The sequence below is a fragment of the Labrus mixtus genome, chromosome 10 (genome assembly GCF_963584025.1).
Source record: "Labrus mixtus chromosome 10, fLabMix1.1, whole genome shotgun sequence".
NCBI lineage: Eukaryota > Metazoa > Chordata > Actinopteri > Labriformes > Labridae > Labrus > Labrus mixtus.
The window spans coordinates 6128001-6150868 of NC_083621.1; the positions used below are offsets into that span (position 1 = coordinate 6128001).

Sequence of the window (22868 nt, forward strand, 5' to 3'; positions counted from 1 at the left end):
ATAAAACACGATGAATCAAAGAAGCAGCCTTTCTGGCCTTATTCCCATCCTATGGCATTTTAATCCGATGGGACGCACTGTTAGGTACACTGATAAATTATAGACAGCAGCTTTTAAGACCTCGATTTTCAAATATCCTATTTCACTTAGCCTACTGGTTTTGAAAAATGTCTTATTTTTATTTGCACCTTTGTTCAGCTTGATTGTCCCTGTTGTTTGCTACAGTTCTGGAAATTATAGATCCACAAATTCCTTGGAATAAAGCTGATTCTGATAGTAAATGTTAGCCCCTGGTTTAAAAATAGCCTACATAAAGACTACAATTTGTGTTTTAAATTAAAAAAAATAATAATAATAATAATATATAATATAGAAAATGTAAATGTTCCTCCATATGGCAACAACTGCTAAAAAAACAAGTGAGTAGTGAATAAATAGAAGAAGTGCCGGGTCCTTATTATGTGCGTGAACACAAAACTTTCTTTTAACTTTTTTTTTTTCAGGAAAAAATAGGCAATGAATGACATTTATGTCAACACATGGTTTGAAGGATTTCTGCATTATGCACCATGATATATGTTCTTTAGTGAATTGCTATTTAAAGACATTGAAAATATATATTTGCATTTGAACACTTAAGTTTCAAGTCAGCACATTTCTAAAGAGAAAAAACAAACAAGAGCAAAAATATCAAGTAGCCTGCAAGTACAAAAGTTCTGATAATAAGGTCTTTACTTTGTTATAGAAGGGGATTATCAAAAATGAAAACAACAGAGCATTTGGTCTTGATGTGTGTTTCTTTAATACAACAATCAGAGTGATCCATTAAAGAACAGCAGTGTATGACTAAATTGTCCTCAATGAAAGAAATGTCAACAGTTTAATTAGGATATGAGGATATCCTTTACTTAAAAAGTTGAGATATATTAGACATAGAGTATCGGAGTTTGGATGACATTGCATTTAAACTCTGTCTGTAATGTACTAACACACAAACTGCCTCCAACACTTAAATGCCAGCTCCTATTAATCACCAAGAAGAAGAATGAGTACAATTTGCGAGATGCATTCCTATGGTTTTACACCTAATACTATCCACACGATGTTCCTGTCTCTGAGTACTCTGTGCTTGAACTTGTCAAGCTGCTACTTGATCTAAATCTTGTGTGGGTGGGGCAGCAAATACATTTCCTTCAGTTACATTGCTCAAGAGGCAGATTGATAAAGGAATCCTGGCTCCTTTAAAGCTGGCATCATTGCACTGTGTCTACCCAGTTGACAAAGTGGTTATGGGTATGGGAACTGCAAAATGCCAATTTGCATCTGTTTAAAGGAGAGGGATGTGCCAATAAAAGGACAATAATCCAACAGAATAGCATCCTGCAACAGCACTTTCACTGCACTATAGGCTAAACCTGTAAGAGGTTGTAATCAAATATCTAAAATGTAGGTTACTTTTCATTACTACATGTTATAAAGCTTCCAACCGTCCCCCCTTAATGCCTGTTTGTACACGTGTTGTAAGTTTCTTTAAATATGTGCTACATGGAGTCTGTTTTTCTTCAAAGTATGGTTCCAAATTCAGTCTGATTTATTGAGTGTGAATTTACCTCGCACTGAATGATAGTAGCGAGTAGTAGTGTTTTATGGCTTGGTGGAGTTCAAATTGCTCAGATAAAAACATAAATTCACAGACATCAAAGTTCTTGCCATCTGAGCCCCATTCTTTCATTTTTCACTCAAAGAAATTGGGGTTTATTTCTAAAATGAAGACTGCCAACATATTCTGGTTATAAGTAACACTGTATTTATTACAACAGCACATGACCCATTGTATTTGATGACATTTTCTCAGGGTGAGGCACATACATTATGATTTGAAAAGCACAGACAAATTCAGGTTTTAATATTTATTAAAAATGAAACAATAACCATTTCTTATAATATAAATAACCCTCCTTGTCCCTCCCCACCCTCCAATCACTGCTGCAGATCAGGGCTGCCCCCTTTCCATCATTGAGGCTGATGTCACCAGTCATTCAAGCATATATCGCCAGCCCTGATGGCATTCCTGGCCGGGTCCTGAAAGTTGCATTCACGGAGATCTTCTGTCCCCTCCTTTTTAAAATCCACCACAATCGTCCCCATCCCTAAACAACCGATGGTGTGACCATCCTCAACAACTGGGGCCCCATAGCCCTCACCCATGTAGCCACCAAGTGTTTTGAGAGGCAATTTGCATACCGCCCCCAACAGAGCCACAGAGGACGCCATCACCCGTGTCCTCCACACTTCCCTCTCCAACGTTGAGGGGAGGGACACCTATATGAGGACGCTGTTTGTGCACTACAGCTCAGCATTTAACACAAAAGTGCCCTCCTTCAGTGAGCTCCAGGATCGTAGCGTGAACACAGCACTGTGTAACTGGATCCTTGACTTCCTGATGGACCGCCTCAAGGTGGGGAGATTGGACAGCTGCACTTCTTCAACGCTGACCCTTAGCTCAGGAGTACCCCCAGGGCTGTGTCCTCAGCCCCCTACTGTACCTCTCTAAACCCACGACTGCTTGGCAACACAAACTGCAAAACACCATCGAGAAGTTTGCTGACGACACAACGTTGTTTGGTTGTTCTCCTGCGGCAACGAGAACAGGCTTCCTAAAGGGATCCCAGACCAAGGAGGATAGTGTGGACTATAGGCTAAGGGGGTGCCCTAACCCTTTTTCACCCACCTGCTTAACCACCTTACATGGCAGTTGCATTGGCTGTAAGGTGCTGGTGGTGCGAGCTGCCCCAGCCTGCAGGAGCTATACAACTCGACGGTGCCTCAGGAAGTCCCTGAGGGCCACCAAGGACTCAACACCCACACAACTGCCTGTTTCCACTGCTGCCCTCAGGTTGGAGGAAGAAAACCCCACCAGCAGACTGAGGAACAGCTTCTTCCACTGGTTAATAAGACTCTAAAATAACACTTCAAGTGCAATATGACCCCTGACTATTCTATAATTATTGTGATTCTTTGTTCTGTTGTTATATTCTTTATTCTTTTTTATTCTATTATATGTCTTTATATTTAAAACCTACCCCCTGTCAAAGGAGCCTCTGAGTGCTAACATAAGAATTTCACATGATTATTCTTGTATAACCGGAGTGACTATAAACATCTTGAATCGTGAAAATAGGATTAATTTGTACAAGGTCTCTTTTTGGAGTGATACTGAATTGTTGAGGAGTTCAGTCAAGGTTCTAGGAAAGTTGTGCAAGCCCTTACAGACGTCAGTGAATCTGAGCCAATGTTGAACTTACAAATATTTCACAAAGAGAGATGGGCAGAATATGTTCTGCCTGATTAGTGAATTTGGCGTGCGCCATAACCAGACAACTTGGGAGTCAATAAAGCCAATTTCAGACATCACACTTTGGCTACACGGGTCACATATTGATGCATGTCATTCAGATTAACAAGGGAGAAATCAGCAAAAGCTTTAATGGTGCTTGAAGAAAAATCAGAACAGAATCACGTGCCAAATGTCAGAGCTTTTACTGCACCTCATTACTTACATTCTGTTATTTCTAACATCTTAAGCAGCCATTAATCCTGACTTCTGTTTATATGGAAATGCTTAATGAAACTCACAAAGAAGAATTATAGTTAATTTCCTGCAGCTTGCTTGCATAATGTATTTGTTTTTCTTACTTTATTTAACCAATCTACATGTACAAAAGTATCAATACAATACATTGAGATATTACACTATAAATGACTCCTGTGAACAACACAACTTCCTTGTGAACACAGTTAACACTGTAATTAATACAGTTACAAATAAAACAACTACTATTATCTGTCCTATGTGAATTTCCTGTGCTTTTGTATGAAACAAACAAGGCACTGCAGGGTTTTTTAGATACTCTGTCATCGCAACATATCCGTCACTCGTGAAGCACACGGTGTCGTTAATATCAGGTAGATTAATCTTTAACTCGTGAAGGACTGTCAGCCATTTGCTGTCACAGCAGTTAAAATGATTATTACTTATATACATGAGATTCAGGCTTAGAGATAAAGCAATAATCAAAGAATGGTTTAAAGACTTGAAATTATTATTTCTTATGTCGAGTTCTCTTAGAGGAGAGTAGCTCAAACTGTTGGGAATCAAATCGAGATGGTTGTTAGAAATTTTCAAATGAGTTAACGCTGGCATGAAAGGTATAAATAGATCAGAGCCGGTCATGTTTGTGTCACTTATAATCAAAGACTCAAGAGTGTTTTGCACATCTTCCAATGCACCAGCTTGCATCACCATGTGGGGATTTCTTGCAAGGTTCAGAGAAATTAAAGAGGTTTCTTTAAATGTGTTTTGTCGAAGAACTGTTACATTGTTCTCCCTAAGATTCAGGTGTTTAAGAGTCCTTAATTGCCCAAAGTGAACACAGGAAGTGTTGAGAGGTATTTGCTGTATTGTTTGAGAGATTTCCAAATCCTCCAAAGTGGAACAAGGTTGCACAGAGTTGTCTTGCAGATTTAACGTCTCTATTTGTGTGAGCGCTTTGAGAAAAAACGGGGAGACGGATACAAGTCCGTTGCTCTGCAGGTCAAGGTACTTTAAGGAGGGGAAGACAAGTTGTCGATGGTATCCTGATTCACTGTGATTTCTAATATTCCAGACAATTGTTTGCAGACAGTTGTTGCTGAAATTTAAAGTTTGTAAAGATGACAAAAGGCTTAAAGTCTCGAGTGGGAAAGACCTGAAGTGGTTGTAGCTCAGGTCAATATAAATTAGGGGCATCAGCCTCCAGTTTGAGTGTAGGTTGTTCTTTGTGACTGTTCTCTCTCTCATAATCGCTCTATAAAGAGCATTGACCTCAGACACCATCGTTGCCTCTGAATTTAAGGCACCTACCATGTTATTCTGTAGGTAAAGATACTTTAAACTGTTCATTTTTGGAACAATTGGGAAATATATAAGTTTGTTGTGACTCAGATCAAGAACTTCCAGCCTGTACAAATGGTTGTCCTCAAGTGTAACAAAGAACTCAACAGAATTTCTACTCAGATTCAAATACTTCAGCTGATGAAGTTTAAAATCACAGATATTCGCTAGGTTATTTCTGGCCAGGTTTAGCATCTCCAATTGGTACAGTGGTTCAAAAGTCCCCTTTTCTATCACTGATATCAGATTGTCATCAATAGTAATGAACCTCAAACCTTTACTCTCCTTGAACAAGTTGTGTGAAAGTCTTGTTAAAGCATTTCCCGTCAGCTTAAGTTGATCAAGAGAAGGTTTGTTTCGAAGGTACAGCTCCACTGCATCATCACTCAACCCGTTCATTGAAATGTCCAAACTCCTCAGTCTGCTGATGGATCGGAAGGCTTTAGTGTTACTGCCAAAGTTGTTGTTCAGCGCATTTCTGGACAAATTCAACTCTTCAAGTCGAGCCAGGTTTTCAAAAGCCCCTTCGAAGATGAGATCCAGCTGGTTGGAGCTCAGGTCCAGCTGTTCCAAGTATGGCAGAGCAAGTGTGTGCAACTGTCTGATGAAGTTATTGGACAGGTCTAGTCTTCTCAGCCTTACATCCAAATCCACAGGGACAGAAAAGAGACTCTGGTTGTTCCAGGACCCCTCCTTGAAATGAAAGGAGCATTAATCATAATCATAATCATAGAGTGAACCATGGAAACCAAAGTCAAACAACCTTAACAGTTTTAAGATCTCAAACAAAGAAATGTGTGACTCGAAGGACTTCAAATTGCAATGGTATTACAGTTTTCAATTAGCAGTTAAATGATTCATTCTGAGCGTACCTTTGGCTTGTGATATGTCAGTCCAGTTATACTGAGGTCAAGAGCGAGTGACCAGAGTAGTACAAGATGAGAAAACATATGTCTGACCATCCTGCCTGTGCTGCTGCTCCTGCTGCTGTACCACAACTGCCGTCAGTGCTCATACACACACTCACACACCCTCTTATACCCATGCTTTAAAAAAACAGATAGGGAAAACAGCTGCAGACACCAGATAGGCATTGAGGATACTATGTTTAGAAAATAAAGGCTTGGTCAATGATATATAACTTTCTATGGAGAAATCTTCAAATTGGCCCTTTAAATGGTTAAACAAAAACATAGATGGTAATATATCTGTTTTTTAGATGTAGCCTACAGTTACAATTCTGACAAATATGAATAACAAAGCCATAAAAATAATTCCTACTAAAGTATTATTATCTAATTGATAGCAATTTCATTAGAATTTGTTTAAGAAGCTATTTACAGTGTTTAGGAGTTCATGACAACCAGGATACACCCCAAGCGGTATAAATTTATACTTTTGTTTGTTCCTGACATATTCTTAGGAAAACGGAAACCGTACTAAAATAGATGAGAGGAACAAATAAACAGACAGCGCGGAGGTGGAGCTGCAGGGAAGCCCCCAGCAAGGTATAAAGAGACATATTAAAATAGACTGATGAAAGGTGGTGGTAGCACACATAAACAAAGCTATGGGAACCGGCCAAGGTGGAGGAAAATACAATTTTAAGTTGAAGCTACTATATAAAATTGCTATTGTGCTATAAGAAGGATATAGTAACCCTAATAATTTAGAATAATTTAAAGCTGTCACTCTGTTCTTTATCAACTTCCCCTCACACAGCTCAGTGTCAGTCTCCTACATCCTGCTACAGCAAGTTGCAAGGTTGTAATCTTTCATTTGCAAGATGACAACCAAGCAATGAATTTAGCTGTTTTACACCAGTATATTTTAAGTCTGCATCCAAAAAGATGAGGGCAACAGGCCTGTATGGTAGGCTATCAACAATTCAAGCTCATTGTCTTGATGCAGCTGCAAGGTGTCTGTGATAGAGAATCTGCAACATGCATAACATCTCTCATAACAGACTTCAACACTAGGCATAGACTGAAGGCCAAGTTATACTTATCAACACCATTCTTAAAAATATATTTTGTCATGTGGTGTTTGAGAAAACAGCAGCAAGATGGCTTCAATATTTTGAGAAATACTAGCCTATAGGCTAACGTTTTCTTGCTAGTTATATAGACGGACTGATACAGCTTTCACGTCTGTACATGGCTAAATATCATGCTCGAATCAGATGGTTAGCTTAGCTTAGCACAAAGAGTGAAAACAGAGGGAGACAGCTAGCCAGCTTGCCCAATAGTGACAAATTCCCCATTACCAGCCCTGTTTTTAAGGTTTACAGCACGCTTTACAGCATGGGGTTAGTGTTAGCGGCCTTTCTGCTTAGCTTAGCAAAAAGAGTTGAAACAGGGAACAACGAGTTAGCCAGGATCAGTCAAATGATGGCAAAACCCTCCTGCCAGCAATCGATTTATGAAGTTATCTAAACACAAAATAGTTTCCTAACACCTTACTCATCACTTGTTGAACATGTAGCATAAAGGAATTCAAATGTATAACTTATGTGTTTGTTTATATGTTTGAGATACAGTGGAGCACATTAACTTCTTGGCCAGAAGAATAGTAGTAGTAATTTAAAAGTAAAAGAGATAGTCTGCCAACAAGAAAGTCTACTATAGGTTTTTATTATACAGTCCAGATAGGCTAATTTTGTTTTAGCTTTGAGCTTAGTCACGTTGTTGTTGTGCTAACTGAAGCTAACCATCTTTTAGCTGTAAATTCATGCTAAAGATAGATAGATAGATAGATAGAAAAGGTAAGGATATAGTAGCCTGTAAAATACATTATGTCATTAAACATCACAACCTTTTCAAAATGTTGTTTTCAACTTCTCATCTTATTTTTGTTTAGAAAGTTACAACGCATGTTTCCAAAAATGTATAGCTACTTTTCTGAGCGGCCACACAGTAAGTGCCTCTCTGATCTGCAGTGTAGCATGTATTGGCAGGAGTGTGAGCTGGCATTTCTTGCAGGCAACGCAATAGCTCTGTTGATGTTATTCCTGTTTGAATTGAACTCAAACTTTGAATAATGTGACCCATAACAGTACTTTGGCTTGTTAACAAAACCTGCGAATTTAGCAGAACATTAGCAGAATAGTTGGAACAAATCAGATGTAAATCAACTTAGTTATGCTTGAATTAAAGTGACACAATACTTGTCCAAACACCAAGTAATAACCATCTTCTTGGACAACAATTCTGTTTTCCTTCTGTGAAATTGCATTTCCTTGCTGCGCAGAAACGGTCCAAGGGATCTCTAATTTATTTCCTGTGAGAGAAGGCTAGATACACTTATTCAAAATAATGGCACACGGTGGGTTGCTTAAGCCAAAGACTTGAATGCAGTTTTACCTCTAATGTCTGGTTGTTTGTTAGTGTTAGCTGTTAAATACAGGAATGATGATGAATCTGACAAAAGGGAGAATAAACATAATACTTAAATTTTATTAACTTAGAATACACTGTTTATGTGCTCACTAACAGATTAGACCGTAACTAATGGACACATTTTCAAACCACCTCTGCAGCTGCTCTGTTCCCGTATTCCTCTCCTAGAAGAGACCTTCAGAGAACTCTGAGCTCTTTGCAAAGCACTTGGCTTTAAGTCCTTAGAGAAAACAAAGCATTAGGAGAAAATGTATTATTGCAACGTTATCTGAATGCTCACTAATGGCATAAATCTCAGTAGTACAATGTCCAAGATGACTCCATCCTGCATAATCAGTGACATACCTCCTTTGTTTGAGACATCTTGGCCATTTTCCCAATAACTCCCTCAGAACGTGGCTGATTTAATTGTAGAATTATGTCCCATTGGAGTTTGCAAAAACCTTTTTTTTTTAACTCCGGCTCAGGAAAAGACTAAGACAAAACATAAATGTTATGAGTGATAATAAAGCATAGTAAAGCATTGAGACTAGAAAGCAGACTGGATGTCCTCAAGTTACTGAAATTAATGAGGTCACACATCAGTTAACCTCAGAAACCTGAAATTTTCCATTTCTAAATGAGGAACTATCTTGCCTCTGCCTCTCAAGATGGAACTCATTTAGACTGTATGAAAAGTACAGACGAAATTTATTGTATTGTGAAACTTGCAGTCAAAGTAAAAGCCACATTTTAATAAAGACAAAAGGCCTCACTCAAAGAACATAATTCGTTCTTGTCTGTACTGGTGCCAGCAGACTCAAATGTGAAAGAAGTTTAACCTTTTAAATCAATACCACTCGCTGCTCATACACAAAAGACAGACAATGCCTTTAGACAGAAAATGAAACATTTTAATCCATCAATCAACTCCATTTACAAAAGTATATCCCATTTTATATACAATATGTACAGAGACGTATAAACAACTATCATTTTTCCACATGGATTCACTCATGCTGTAGCTAAACAATAGCACTGTAACAAAACATATCGCTGATATTCTGCAGGGATGCTGTAGTGCAAATGTGTGCAAAATATATAGTGCTGTTGCCCTGTGAATACCTTATAACTCCAGTTTTAATGGGTTTTTCTCGGCTCTGCATGGATACCTTTCTACTTGCTTTGAACATTCAAATGCTCTTTTAATCATTTTTATTACCCAGGGGCATATGGAGCTTTATACCCCTTGTTAAACCACTTATGTATAACTGTTAATATAATTAAATTAGTTAAAAGGCCAAGTATACGAATTGCAAATAAAACATTTTGAGTAGCTTGTGTTTTTGGAGATACAAGATTATCATTCAACAGCACTTAAAATATGTAAATATTTAGTATATGTCAGCGCAGTGTCCTTCCTTGTTATAGAGATGCCGTCTGTGTTGACACAAAATGGTGACTATAAATAGACTCTTTTGTTTGATGAGGACGTTTGAGGGGAAGCAAAACAGTTTATATCGTCCTTTTTTAATACAGAATTGTGAAAGTGGACAAAATTGGCCAGGAGCTCCTCAAGTTTTACGTTTTCCTTAACAGGGGAAAGACTTTGGCTGGACAGTTGCTTCTGATTTAACCTCAGTGAGCAACTTTTCCCTTTTTATGAGTGCTGCTGTGGTGTGTAGTTATCAGTTCTGTCCAGCAGATGGAGCCTCTCCAAGTCTGACACTTCCCAGGAAAGTGGTATGGTTGGTCATACTGATGAGTGTGTCCTCATACACTATGCGTATGGAGATCCTCTGGCCGGCACGCAGCAGGCTCACACCAGCCGTATAGCAGGTGTTGAACTTGCGCTGTCCCGTCTCGATGCTGCAGGTGCAGCGCAGGAACGGGTTGGAGTCCACCATCACCTCATAGCTGGCAATGTCGGTGAAGTTGAGGTAGTACACCTGGTGAAGGGGGGAGACATAAAAAAAATCACAAGAGACTGAGAGGGGTAGTCAAAACAAGTCCACATGATATTTAGGAGCCTATTTGAAGCCGAAACAGCTGGAATATCAGAGTAGCCAACAAGGGTTTGAGTTATAGACGTTAACATTTTACTACAGGCAGACAGAAAAGATATGTCTTAAAATATAACTCAAACCTTTATGGGTAAGAAAAGCAAGCAAGGTTTAAATCTTAACTATAAACTGCCAGTTCTTTTGACTCTGAACTGTAAATTATAAGAGTTACGTCAAGGACCGTACTCACTTCTACCTGACTATATATGAAGTAGACCCCGTCCAGCAGCACCTCTAGCTCTCCAGAGCGAGAGTGCATTTTAAACACGCGGTGATGGATGGACACCATCTTCCAGTTCCTAAGGATGCCTTCAGAAAGATCTAAACATGTCACAACAAACAAACAAGAGGCAAACAGTCATCATAAACAGCTATCAGCGGTGTTTAACTGCAACCAGAGCTCCGTGCTGGCAGAAAGAAAAAGAGCAAAGTAAGTGGCTTTTTTCTTGAATGACAAAGTAATGTGAAATAACCAGTGTGTTAGAATAGGTGGCTTCTGCTTCTGACCCGAGTTAATATAGATCTGACTTAAACAGTAATATAAGCCTGTAACTGTATACTAATCCTATAATAGCTCCAGGATTATTTGAGAGTTACTATAATCTTACAGTACATATAAGTAGCAATATTTATCCATTTAAACCATAAACTCTTAGTCTAGCTGCATCAGATATAGAAAAAACATTTTAAAAATGACAAAACCTGGTATGTTTATTTATTCTGGCACAAGCCTATGGTTTAGCAGGCATGCGTTTATTAAACCAGTTGCAGACACAGTTCTGACGAAGGACACTGACAGGGATTAAGCCTGTTTATTGTTCTGTGTCAAACACAGGGGAGTAACTACAACCGAGAACAGACAGAGGACCCACCTTCTCTCACTTGGATTGTCGTCTCTTGCCCCTGCAAATGAACCACTGCAGGCTGAAAAACACAAAAGATCTCTGGTGACTAATCTGGATGCGCAGTAAAACAAGAGAAACAGCTGTTTCGTCAGGGGTTTTGTGTTAGGGTAAAATTTAATTTTAAAAGCTGACATAATCTACCTGGAATTCCTTTGTTTTCGTCCTATCGGGAACCCCTGTAACAATAAAAGAGAGAAAGGGAGATACAAGATAAAATTCTGGCCTTCGACATTGCTGAGAAGAAGAGATGATGATTAAAACAAAACAAACAGTGAAATAGTTTAAAGATGGATTACAGCTATCCCACAGTATGTTTGACAGGCTGCACCAGAGACCCGCACCGAGAAGGCAATGAGTTCAACAATTTTGACAACCTGAGCCCCCTTCTAGTGTGGGAACACGTCTACATGCAGGAAAGTACTGTAATCTAAGAACAAATCTCTCAACTCGTGGGTGTTTTCAGCTTCTCTGGCTCGATTCTTGGCTATCTCAGTGCGTATTGTGTCGTTTCTGTTTTATACCTGATGGACCTTGACTGCCCGGAGGTCCCTGTGGCCCGGGGGGTCCAGGGGGTCCTGCAGGCCCCACAGCGTTGCTCCCAGGAATACCGGGGATTCCAGGTATGCCCGGTGGCCCCTGTGGGCCCGGAGGACCAGGGGGACCAGGAGGCCCTGGCACTGACCTCTTTTTCCCTGCAAAGAGAGAAAGTAGAATGCACCAGACTGAGCGGCTGATTTTTTCGTCTGGAGAGTGAATTTATGTATATAGCCTGAAATCAAAAATTTGCCTCTGATGGAATTACAGTCTGTATAGCATCCATACAGACTGTAAATTGTGATATGAAGACAGCAAAGAGGCAGAAGATGTGTCCCCAAAGGACAGAATCAAATATGGAAAACTTGTCATTTTGTGTAATGCAACATAGTTGGGATTTAGACGACTTTTCAAGGTAACATCCTGAAAGTAGGCGGCAGGTAGTAGTCCAGGAAGGAATGACCAACATTACTGAAATGTAAGACACGTTATGTATTACCTTTTTTCTTCTCTTTCCTCCTTTCCTTTCCAGTTGATTCTGTAAAATAGCAAAGCAGTGTGATCAGACTTCAAAGGGCTCTTGAACAATTATTATCTCAGATAACATCTCAAATATCCTGCTCATTCCGTGTAGGTATCAAAAATAGGCTAAAATAACAGATTCAGAGGTGCAGTGCTGAACACTGGAGTGGAGGTATGTCAGTCTGTGGTATCTTCTAGTGTAGTAATTTGTAAGTGTGGTTTCACCTCCTCTGTATGAACAAGTGCCTTAAGCATTCACAGGCAGTGGAACTGGAGAAGATCATTAGAGAGATACTTTATCCTGCCAAAATCCTTTTCTTTGAATTAAGCCCAGATGGAGAATGCAGATGAAAGTGTGTCTACATGTGGGTGTGTGCATGTGTTTGTGTGTGAGTCTTCTTTTTAAAACACATGTGAGTGTGTGTGTGTGTGTGTGTGTGTGTGTGTATGCGTGGTGGATGTTGGTGGGGCATCTATGTCAGCCCTTGAAAGACAGAACGCACTTAGTGTGCATCTGCGTGCGTGTTGTGTGTGCAGCTGAAGAATCCTTTCAAAAAGCCGTCTCGCTGCTCTTGTGTTTACCATGTCATTACAACTACAAAGGCCATTTAACCTTAAAACCTCACAGTTTGAGTCCCCCTCAAACATATGGCCAGTGTTTCTCCTCTGGCTAAATGACTGGATGCATCCGCATAGATTTCTGTTAACGAGCAGCCCTATCTGGAATCTGGTGCCCGTTAGGAGTGCCCAGAACACACACACTCACATACACACACACATACACACACACACACACGCACACATGCACACACACACACACACGCACACACATACACACATCTAAGACTGAGATTACAAAAGCCTTTGTCTGTGCGCTGAGAGCAGAGGAGAGACCTGGGAATGATTAGTGTTTAGAGGCTCGGGACTTTACTGATTTATGTAGAAAGTCTCAAAGGTGAGTTTTTTCTTCTAATTTAAACACAATCACTAAACTTCCCCCCAAGTATTCAGTGTCACGCCACAGACATCGGAATGCCTTGTGATCATGCTGCACTTGTTGCACTGAGACATGAAACTTCAAAGGCTTTTTTTTTGTTACTTGCATAGCTTGCATTCTAAATAAAAACTACAAAAGAAAAATTCAGACATGTCAACCTTACGGCTTTCTGTGAAGCCATTGATTGCGATAAATCAATTTGTTGGGATTTATAAAACCCGGATAGCCTCAGATGATAACTGGCCCCTTAAAGGGAATGCTTGTTCTAAAGAAAGATTATACATTTTTTGATGTTTCAGACCTGACCGATGCCACAGCTGGATTACAAAGCTAACAACTGCTTGGTCGATGAATAAAAAAAAAAATATATATATGTCGGGGACCACATGTTATTTCGAGACTAAGGGAAATCAGTGAAAGGCTTTCGCTGTCTGTTTCAAATTGGTGAAACCCTCCCAAACTTCTTGTTGTCCTTGTTTGCTATCCAAGTAATAATCAATCCCATTCTGTTTAATCACTCGCTCTATAAACTAGGCAACATTATGTGGGTGAGCTGCTACGTTAAATGGGCACAAAGCAGTAAAATAATAGATTTCCACAAAAAGTGAGAAACTGTTAACAAACTGTTTTCAAATTTAAAGAGCCGTAAGCCCACCAAAAGCCTGTTATTTACACTGTACTGAATCCCCTCCAAACAAGCAGAGTTATGGAAACCAGGGCCCACAGTCCAGCTGGTGGTTGCCAAGCACTTCCAGAAAATAGACTGATCATGATGCAGGTGCACCAGAAAGCAAATGTTTGTTGTTGTTTTTTTTTGTCATGAAATGTACTAAGAGTTTGAGCAAGACAAAAACAGAAGAGGAGCCCCGGAAAGCAATACAGCCAAAGTGTTCAGCAACAAGACGCAAGGACAAAGAGAGGGTCCTCGCCGCAGATTGCATTATTGGGTGGAGACGGATAATAGGCGGGGCCAGACTGTTCCTATTGGATAGCCCAGAGTAGACTACATTGTGAGCCAACACCCCCTAGCAGAAGTTATAATACACAACACTGCTCACTTCTCTGCGTTGAAGTTTGACTTTAAGGCTACAGTAACAAAGGATAGGAAAGAAAGTAATGTTTAGTCATTGGACTTTTTTGTTTCATTCGAGAGTCGTAACTATCTGTTCATTTCCTTGATGGGATGGTTTCAGACCCAATCAGTCAGTTAAAAGGATTTAACAGCAAAGTTGTTGTAACCCCTGTCCAAAAATCTAAAAGCCTATGAGATGTCACCTTCCCTTGCATACATCCCCGCCCGTATGCTTCTTAAGAACTACTTAAATTACGTTGGACAGTTAAGACATTTACATTTTTAAAATCATGTTTTTAAGGTCTTTAGGTGTCATGTTTGCAGTTGGGATGACTTTTCCCCTTTGAATCAGACAGTGGAAAAATGAAGTTAAGCTGAGTGTACGGGCTTTGGAAATGGGATTCTAATACAAATAGACTTGAATTAAATCTAGTCCACTCTTATTTAAAATGGAGTAGGCTAAATGACTAATCAATAGAGATCAATTAAGAGTCGTATAATTATTCTACTTGCATAATTAAAGATGGTGTGCTGCTGACAGAACCTTAGCTTCCACAAAGGACACCAATATTTGTAGTTTTATTAGCTTGGATTTCCAGTGTTTTAACCTGGAAATAAAAACATATTTTGTCTCTTTACAGTTTGATTAATTAAAAAGAGTAGATCAGAAAAACAGATCTGTTGAATGCATAGTGCTTCAGACAATTGGTTTCACTATTAACTGATCTTATCTATTAATTTGATCTCTTTCTAACCGGTATGAAGAACTCATTTTGTCCCTGTACGTAATTAAACATTGTGTACTGATTACACAGTAATATAACGAGAATGACTTCATCATAATGAACTTAATGACTAATCGCTAAATAGCCATAAAATTAGTTGATATATTTTTGGCCTCCATTAAAATGCAGGTTATAAATTGTGCTTCTAGTGCTCAATAAAGAAGCTCTCATAGTAATATGTTCATATTTGTAGTTCTTATCTAGCAGACGGTGCTTTTTGAGTCATGACATCCATACATGTCTGACCACGCCCATTAGATGTCCATCAAGCCCATATCTCACCCCGCACCAATCTGCATGTTACATCTCGGAGTTATTGAGGACAAAAGACACAACAGGAGATATTAATGATCACCCCCCCCCCAAAAAAAACCTAAAAACAAATAAAAAAACATACCTGTTTCTGGCTGCTTGCCAGGACTCCTTTTCGATCGCTGAGTTATCCCCCTGTGATCCTCTGTGGCAAGGAATTCACTATTTCTGTGCAGTAACTTCTCCTGTTGAAAAATAAAACAAAAGGAAATATAATATTAATGAGAACCTAAATTCATAGAGCAGAATATTCATGGCTTTCTCGAGGGTTTCTCCTCATAAATGTATACAGGCCACGAGGCCAGGACCATCTCAAATTAAAAATAAGGCCAAATAAGGAAAGACTGATACAAGGATTTGAGAGCAAAACCAACGGCCTACAAGTGGCCTTTCTATTCTTGGGGTATAATGTTTGCACAGACACAATTTGGGGCATTCGAAAAGATGTGAGACACTGTCAGGAAGCACATTCATTTGTGGCCAAGTCATTGTCTGTCCCACTGGGGCTGTAACTCATCCTGTAACCAGAGTCACTTTTGTCTGTGTTTGTGCTGTTTGAGACACTCTCACCTGGACTAGACTGCTCTAAAATTCACCTTTTCACACAAAAGGTGTGTATAAATTGTGGTTAATGTGAGAGCAATACCCATTCATAGGCACCTGGTCCCAGCCCTATTCAGAGGAAGCATGAGTAAACAAAACAAAAAAAATGAAAAGGATCTGATGAAGCTGCTCTGAGCTCATACCTAAAAAAAAACAGGGAAAGTTATGCTACAGCGAGTGGGGTGTTCCCATGGGCCAGTGACTGGCGGGACAAACCGCATGCCTGTGTTTTTGTGTGAATGGTTCTGGTCGTCCTAAATTCACATGAACTCTGTAGGACGTGTTGAACTGACTGTAGCGTGCCAGAGACGCGACTAGCTCTGACAACCAAAAAAAAACCAAAAAAAAAAAAACACCCATTTCGTGCTAAGGATTCAGAAGTTTAGAAACGCAGATTGTTCAAAGTCCCATTCGGTTAGGACAGCCAGTTCGTGATCAATTTTTGGAGGTTTCCCAGAACCCCGATAGACAAAAAGGGAACTCGGCGCTTGAAAAACAACAAGACCACCCAAAGGCCTCTTTTCGTCAAGCAGATATACGAGATCGTCACACTTTGGAGTGTCAGCATAAATAATGGTAGGAGTGAAAGATAAAGGCGCTCAATAGCTGAGGACAGATCAGACAACTTGTATTTGTGCTGGACATCTGCTTGGAGTTTGGATAACTGACATCTCCAAAGCAATGACATGTGCAGCACCTAAGCATGGATCACAAGATAATAAATATTGATGTATCACTTATTTTTACTGCTTTGGGTGAATCAGACAAGCTTGCTGACAGACACTTGACCTCTGTAGGTCCCAGTTGGGTACAAGATGACATATTCCACGTTTCCCTCTGTGACGCTCAAGTAAACATAGATGTTAAACCCCCGACGGCGAGAAATCTCCTCCTGAAAGCAGCGTGAACTCCGAGTGCCTCTTTGTGTGGTTTTAGCGAGCTGAGCCACTGAAAGACCATAAGAAGACAGACAAGAAAAGTTATGTTTCGAGTTTTCTTCAATACCTCGTCTCAGATGTGGGATCCCCCCCCCCCCCGTGGTAAGGGTTGAGCTGTATCATGTCAAACACCCCCCACTGGCTGTGTTGGGCCAGCTCAAAGATGTTAAAGTCTACATCCCTGTCCAGCTGCCAGCCATGTCTGACCATATAAGCAACGGGAATTCCAGCCCGATGGAGGAGTGTGCGGTGGAACAGTTTATCGACACACACAGACCTCCAGATGTTCCCGCGAGCAGCGACGTTTGCTGTTCATTTGGTGCGCAGGTGTCTCCACATCTCCTCTCCAGCTGTTGGCATATAGGGGGCTTTTACTTCTCAAAGGATTCTGGGTGTATGTTCAGGCATATGGCATTACACTTTCGTCTGTTCTGACAGCCAAACATGATTCAACAGCCAATTTTTGGCCCGAGATTAAGCCCCAGCAGAACGACAAAAAAACAAACAAGCAATCTGCTAAGCTACTAGCAAACTGGAGCTTTAGATGAAGGCTACAAAGTGATCCGTTAGAAAAAGCTATTCCATTATATGACTATGAGAAACGGTTTTGCGCCCTTCTTTGCTTCATTTAACTTCATTACAACATTTACAGCCTTCAAAGGCACGCAGAGTTACAGTAAATCAGGATGACAACGTGTTGGTATGTATGCCAAGTGCCAACTATTGAGTAAACCATTCTTTTTTCAGCACAAGGGGAAAAATGCTATTAATTAGAGGGCTTTCAAATCTTCAAAGCGTGGGGGGTGCTGTTGCGCTCAGAGGACGCGATTCCCTGTTGCTCCGTGAGGATATGACTAAAATGCAGTCACCCCAGGGATGTGTAATTTTGTGATCACAAGCCTTCTTTTTGCCCTATTAACACTTAGTATTACAACAGCATGTATTTTTATCCTTTTGCGCGCTTATAAAACCCAAACTCCCTGACATTTAAGCAGTTTGTGAGAACAAAATGCCTCTGCTAAGGCGTCTCTTTCCCAAGCTCACATTCTTGTGGCGGTAACTCCTTGAAATCTTGGACCAGCAGTGACAATTAGTCACTAAATTGTGGTTGAGAATGTGAGGTTACAAAGTTGAGGAGGTGAAACTCGGGGCTTGTGGCTGCGGGTGCCAGATGCGGACTTGATGCCCATCACCACCGTACAGTCGTTACTCAGTGTAAAGTGCTGGGGAGACATGGTCCATAAAAGTCTTCGGATTCAGACTGCTGGACTTGACAGATGAACAGAACAGCATGTTTTCTTCTTAAATATCACCAGAAAAAGGAGTGTCCATACCCCAGCCAATATCAGACACTGCTCTCTGGAAAACCCATATGTTTTCAACCATAACTGGGGTAATTTAATAACACCATCCATAGATTGTCATCTAAAAAGCTGTGGAGCTCAACCTAAGGGAAATGTTGCCTGTCAGCAGCCAATCAAATGTCATTGTTGCAACACTTGCTGGCACAGTGACTTCTAGATTAATGCCATGAATGCTTAAAGAATTTATTATTTTTGGTAGATGTTTGTGACTCTGGACTTAATCTGTACTGGGCGTCTAGTCTTTGCCATCCGTCTGTCAAGATGATTCAGTGTTGTATGGAAAAGTTCACACCCTCGTACGTCTGATGTTTTGACCTCCTCCGCCTCTTGCTTTAATAACACTTGCGTCCATACTGATTAGTTCCTGACACGCAGGCTCCCTCTATATGTTCACATGATACTTCTGTTTTAACTAATCAAGCACTGGTCACAATTAAAGCAGAAGTGGGTGACAGCCCACCCTGGCGCCCCAAGAGCTTGTACGCTGCTGAGGACTTTGGGTCTCATCAAACTGACTTTTTTAATAGCCGTTAACTAGACTCCAGATGTTTCAGCATCTGTTCTCTGTGTGACTTTGAAGGCACACATCAGAGGAGAAAATTATTTCATATAATGGTTATAAGAAAAATGTTAGGCAAGAAGAAAAAGGCATCCAAGCTAACACAATTAAGTGTTCCATGGGTGGATATTTTATTATGTCTCACTCTCTGAGGTCAGGTGAAAGAGGGTCAGGCTCTGTGCCAGTGACACTTGCTCTTTTTTCACGAACACTCTTCATCACACTCTTGTTTCAAACCTAAGAACGACACATACACACAGACATTCTAACATGCACATAAACACACACACGCAAACACACACACACGCACACACACGCACACACACATACCTGGGAGGGACTTTTTACTGTTGGGAACAGCGCAGATCTGCTGGACAGCTGGGGTTTACTGCCTTGCTCAGGGGCATGCAGACTGAGAGTGTGGAGGGAAAGACTGTTTGTTCATGTCCCAGGCATGACCATTAATGACCACATCATCTGCTCTCATTAAGAAGCAACTGAGAAGGTGTGAGATGTTAAGTGCTACATAATTTTTGAGTGCATGTCTGCAACAAAGATGTCATCACCATGTTTCCAATTGTCTACATGCTTTAATTGTATTATTGCGAGGAATTCTTTTAGGAAATCTTGAAGTTTAGAAAAAGAGTATTGTTTTAATTTTTTGTACGGACATCTGAGAAAACTGAATTGTACAGACATCCGGACAGATAGTGGTGTCCCGAAAACTGATTACAAACTTGTTGTATTACAGCTTTTAAAGCCAAGATCCTAATCTGGGGTTTATAACGACAACCATTTTCTTCAGATCAGGGGTGAATCTAAAACAGCTGCCAAATTCAAAGAAAAAAATAAAGTTTGGCCTGGGTAGTTTAGGTCAGTTTTTTTCCTCTGTGAAAGAACGAAAAGTAGGTGACACGTGGTGTCTGAAAACTTTAAAAAAATAAGTCTTAGTTTGTAGATTTAAATGTAATTTCCTGTCATTTAAACACATTATTGTTAGTTCTATTCTTCATTAAAACTAATGGACAAAGAAACCTGAGCTGTAGACAAAAATTCATGCATTTCCTTCTCTCCGAAGGTACTTAAAGAAGATATTTAATTCTGAAAACTCCATTCAAAAAGAACATTTATCCTCTTCAATGCTAAGATCTCAACAGAGCAGCAGCTCTTGTTCTTCAGCTTTTACTAAAGAAAGCGTTGTGAGAATAATGCCAAAAAAGGTCTACTTCTTCTTGGCATGGTGTTTAGCATGGCTGATTCATGTTCAACACTGTCCAGCGCAGTTGAAAACGATCTGACACGCACTCAAATAGTGTATAATGCTGTTATGACATGATAGGTAGCCACAACACGTGTCTTCTCAAGAAAACGTCTGAGTAGGAGTAAACCTTTGATAGACTGCATGTGTATCAGTATGCGTGTTTGTTCCTTTACGTGATCACTTTGGCTCAGGTTGTTGTCTGGAACGACTGTTCATGTTCTGTTACACTTGTCTGTATACCTGCACGTCACATCCAATTTAACTGATGCTGCTGAAGTTCCTTTGATGAAGACTTGTGTTAAAAAATCCAATAAACAATTTTTTGTCATGCAAAAAAAAAAAATCTCTTCAAAGGAAACGCTTGAAAAGCTAACAAGTGCGGCCGCTGCGCCCAAATGCCACATGCTCCTGTTTCTCCAACTATGTAAACTGTGGGATGTGTAATCAGAGTTGTTTAATGCAGACATCTGGCACGGACAGCATCACAGCGCTGTTAAATATTTACAGCTGGGCCACAGTCTTTCACCTCATGAAGCGTCACCATCTGGGTTGAATACCAAACCCATCTCGCTCGGTTTTAACCAGAGAAACCAAACTAAAATAAGCTTTGCAAAGCACTAAATGAATAGGCTCAGCTTTCCACTTGTAAAAGGAAAATATTACAAACACCAAAACCAGCATCTGAACTCCATGATGTTTTCCTACGGAGACACAAACGCCTCCATCCTTAACAAACTTCTCTGAGTGGTTATCGTGTTTAGGGGTTCTGCACAACATCGTGACCAGCCAATGCCCCACACAGAGGATCATTTTCTCTTAAAAAGGTTGCACAACTGGTGACACATGAGCTAATTAAGCAAGCAATGTTGAGACCTACACTCAGTCCCTTTGTACTGATGAGATTAGGGAGTATGTGGAGGTGGTGATGGTGAGGATGGGGTGTGTGTGTGTGCGTGTGTGTGGAGGGGGGGTGGGGGGGAGTTGGCTGTTGCCAAAGCCACAGACAACACACTGAACATTCAATCAGGCCGCTGCCAGAAAAGAAAACACATGTGAAACGAGTCTGGCTCAGCTCCAAGTACCAACTGCCCCATCTAAGTCCTGATGAATTTACATCAGCCCCTGGGCTTTGCACCTGCTGGTGATCCAGTTAATTTTCTGTCCACCTGCTGCAGCACACTGAATGACCCATGCGAGGGGATCCAGCTGGGCAGGCTGCCTAGGGTTTGAGCATCAACCTCTGTCTGTTAAGTAAGAGCTCTGGAAAAAAAGGCAAATTGGGTTAAATGCGTTTCAATTTAGGAAATATAAAAAGCTGCTCATGGAGTATAATGTTTAACTGGGCTGTACTGATTTCTTGTGTTGTGAAGGTACCATTTCTGGACCATATACCTCTCGTGACTTCCCTGATACGGTCACCTGAAAACGACACTTTGTTCAGCTGACAGGCTTGAAGTTACCATTGTGCACCTTCGTCCAAGAGACTGACTCACGCACACGGGAGCCCTACTTCAAAACATATCTGTCTGGAAACTGAGCAGGCAAAACTTCGTGACAAGGCTACTGTAAATAAGTTGCCCAGAAACATGCCATAACAGAGCACAGGCACAAACCTGACACCGTGATACGGGAACAGGAGGACGGACGGAGGTGAATGAACACGAACAGCCTCCGTGTGAGGAATGGAAACAATGTGGTTTTGAATTAGCTGTGGCTTCTAATATCTCACTGTTTTCTTCTTGTGTTTTTTTTTTTTTTTTTTACCTCATGACCCTCTCCGCCGCGGCTGCTCCCGGGGTCCAGGCGCGGGTGTCCGGGCGAGAGCGCCGCCGCCGGGTCAGCCAGGTCACTCCCCGCAAGAGGCAACATGGAGTCCCGCTTCTGGTGGATAATTTCCCTTTTGACTTCGGAGCGCAGGTCCAGATAGCAGACGAGGGTGACAGCGTGGAGACACAGAGACAGCAGGAATAATCCCAGGAAGACAACACTGCTGCTGGTCCGAGTCCTGCACTTCTTGTTGCACGTGCAGGGAGCCGCTCTAGGCATCACTTTGTCCGGGAAATCCTCCGCGGATGAACCATCGCATGCCATTATCGGACTGAGCGCGAGGCAGGCTCTTTATCTCGACATAATCGGCTCGTTTGTCTCGCGCGGGCCGCGGCTATTCATCAACGTGGAAACTCATAGGTGCAGCAGCGACAGGTCGGCGCAAACTTCTTCGGGTATCTGTAGTAACAAGGGAGACCCGCCCACCTCGGCTTTGATTGGCTGAGTACAATTACGAACCCAGACAATCCTGGAAAAATCCGGGCCAGAGGTTGGGGGCTGGATGCACCAGGTGCAGTAGTTGAGCGACACCTAATGGACAAAGTGAGCAACTGCAACGCTTCATTAAATGATGACAATCAGATGCCGCATTGACAGTATTCCCCTTTTATTTTGTTTGTTCATTGTGTAGTGATTATTTTTCACTTTAAGGGCACATTTGTGAACTTAATAATTTCCTCTGCGTGTATCTGGGGAAAGGCTAGTCACTGATGTAGTTCATGTTGTTTATTCATATGTTTTAGGCCTTAGGCAGGCTATTTTTCATTGGCATACTTTGTTTGGTTCTTTGTTTTAATATGTGGGTGGCACAGAACT

General features: G+C 40.9%; 2 protein-coding genes and 1 pseudogene across 7 annotated transcripts; all 3 read right to left on the reverse strand.

Annotated features, from left to right (window-relative positions):
* Nucleotides 1-3152: 3152 nt before the first annotated feature.
* LOC132981710 (transforming growth factor beta activator LRRC32-like) lies at nucleotides 3153-5930 on the reverse strand. The gene is made up of 2 exons (XM_061047716.1): nucleotides 5806-5930; nucleotides 3153-5626 (listed from the first exon to the last, which is right to left on the reverse strand). The coding sequence occupies exons 1-2, from the start codon at nucleotides 5893-5895 to the stop codon at nucleotides 3749-3751; spliced, it is 1968 nt and encodes a 655-aa protein (XP_060903699.1). The 5' UTR covers nucleotides 5896-5930; the 3' UTR covers nucleotides 3153-3748.
* A 750-nt stretch (nucleotides 5931-6680) lies between these two features.
* On the reverse strand, nucleotides 6681-8855 carry LOC132982571 (tumor necrosis factor ligand superfamily member 13B-like; annotated as a pseudogene).
* Nucleotides 8856-9202: 347 nt separating this feature from the next.
* Nucleotides 9203-22462, reverse strand: eda (ectodysplasin A). 6 transcript variants are annotated; one of them, XM_061047722.1, is made up of 8 exons: nucleotides 21990-22462; nucleotides 15586-15685; nucleotides 12312-12350; nucleotides 11809-11970; nucleotides 11420-11454; nucleotides 11246-11297; nucleotides 10564-10682; nucleotides 9203-10259 (listed from the first exon to the last, which is right to left on the reverse strand). In XM_061047722.1, exons 1-8 carry the CDS (start codon nucleotides 22314-22316, stop codon nucleotides 9999-10001), a joined length of 1095 nt encoding a protein of 364 aa, XP_060903705.1. In that variant the 5' UTR covers nucleotides 22317-22462; the 3' UTR covers nucleotides 9203-9998. The 6 variants fall into 6 exon arrangements, with proteins under 6 accessions (XP_060903705.1, XP_060903704.1, XP_060903702.1 ...); XM_061047721.1 differs by having other exon boundaries at nucleotides 10570-10682; nucleotides 11800-11970; XM_061047719.1 differs by having other exon boundaries at nucleotides 10564-10694; nucleotides 21990-22461.
* Between the last annotated feature and the right edge of the window lie 406 nt (nucleotides 22463-22868).

Bases quoted from the DNA above. Each gene is read 5' to 3' on its own strand.
- LOC132981710 (XM_061047716.1), bottom strand. From the start codon at position 5,895: ATGGTCAGACATATGTTTTCTCATCTTGTACTACTCTGGTCACTCGCT. The intron at 5,627-5,805 runs GTACGCTCAGAA...TTTCATTTCAAG, and splicing joins TGACATATCACAAGCCAAAG to GAGGGGTCCTGGAACAACCA.
- eda (XM_061047717.1), bottom strand. From the start codon at position 22,316: ATGGCATGCGATGGTTCATCCGCGGAGGATTTCCCGGACAAAGTGATG. The intron at 15,686-21,989 runs GTAAAAAAAAAA...ATTTTTCAACAG, and splicing joins GCGGCGGAGAGGGTCATGAG to GAGAAGTTACTGCACAGAAA. The intron at 12,351-15,585 runs GTATGTTTTTTT...GCTATTTTACAG, and splicing joins TGGCAAGCAGCCAGAAACAG to AATCAACTGGAAAGGAAAGG.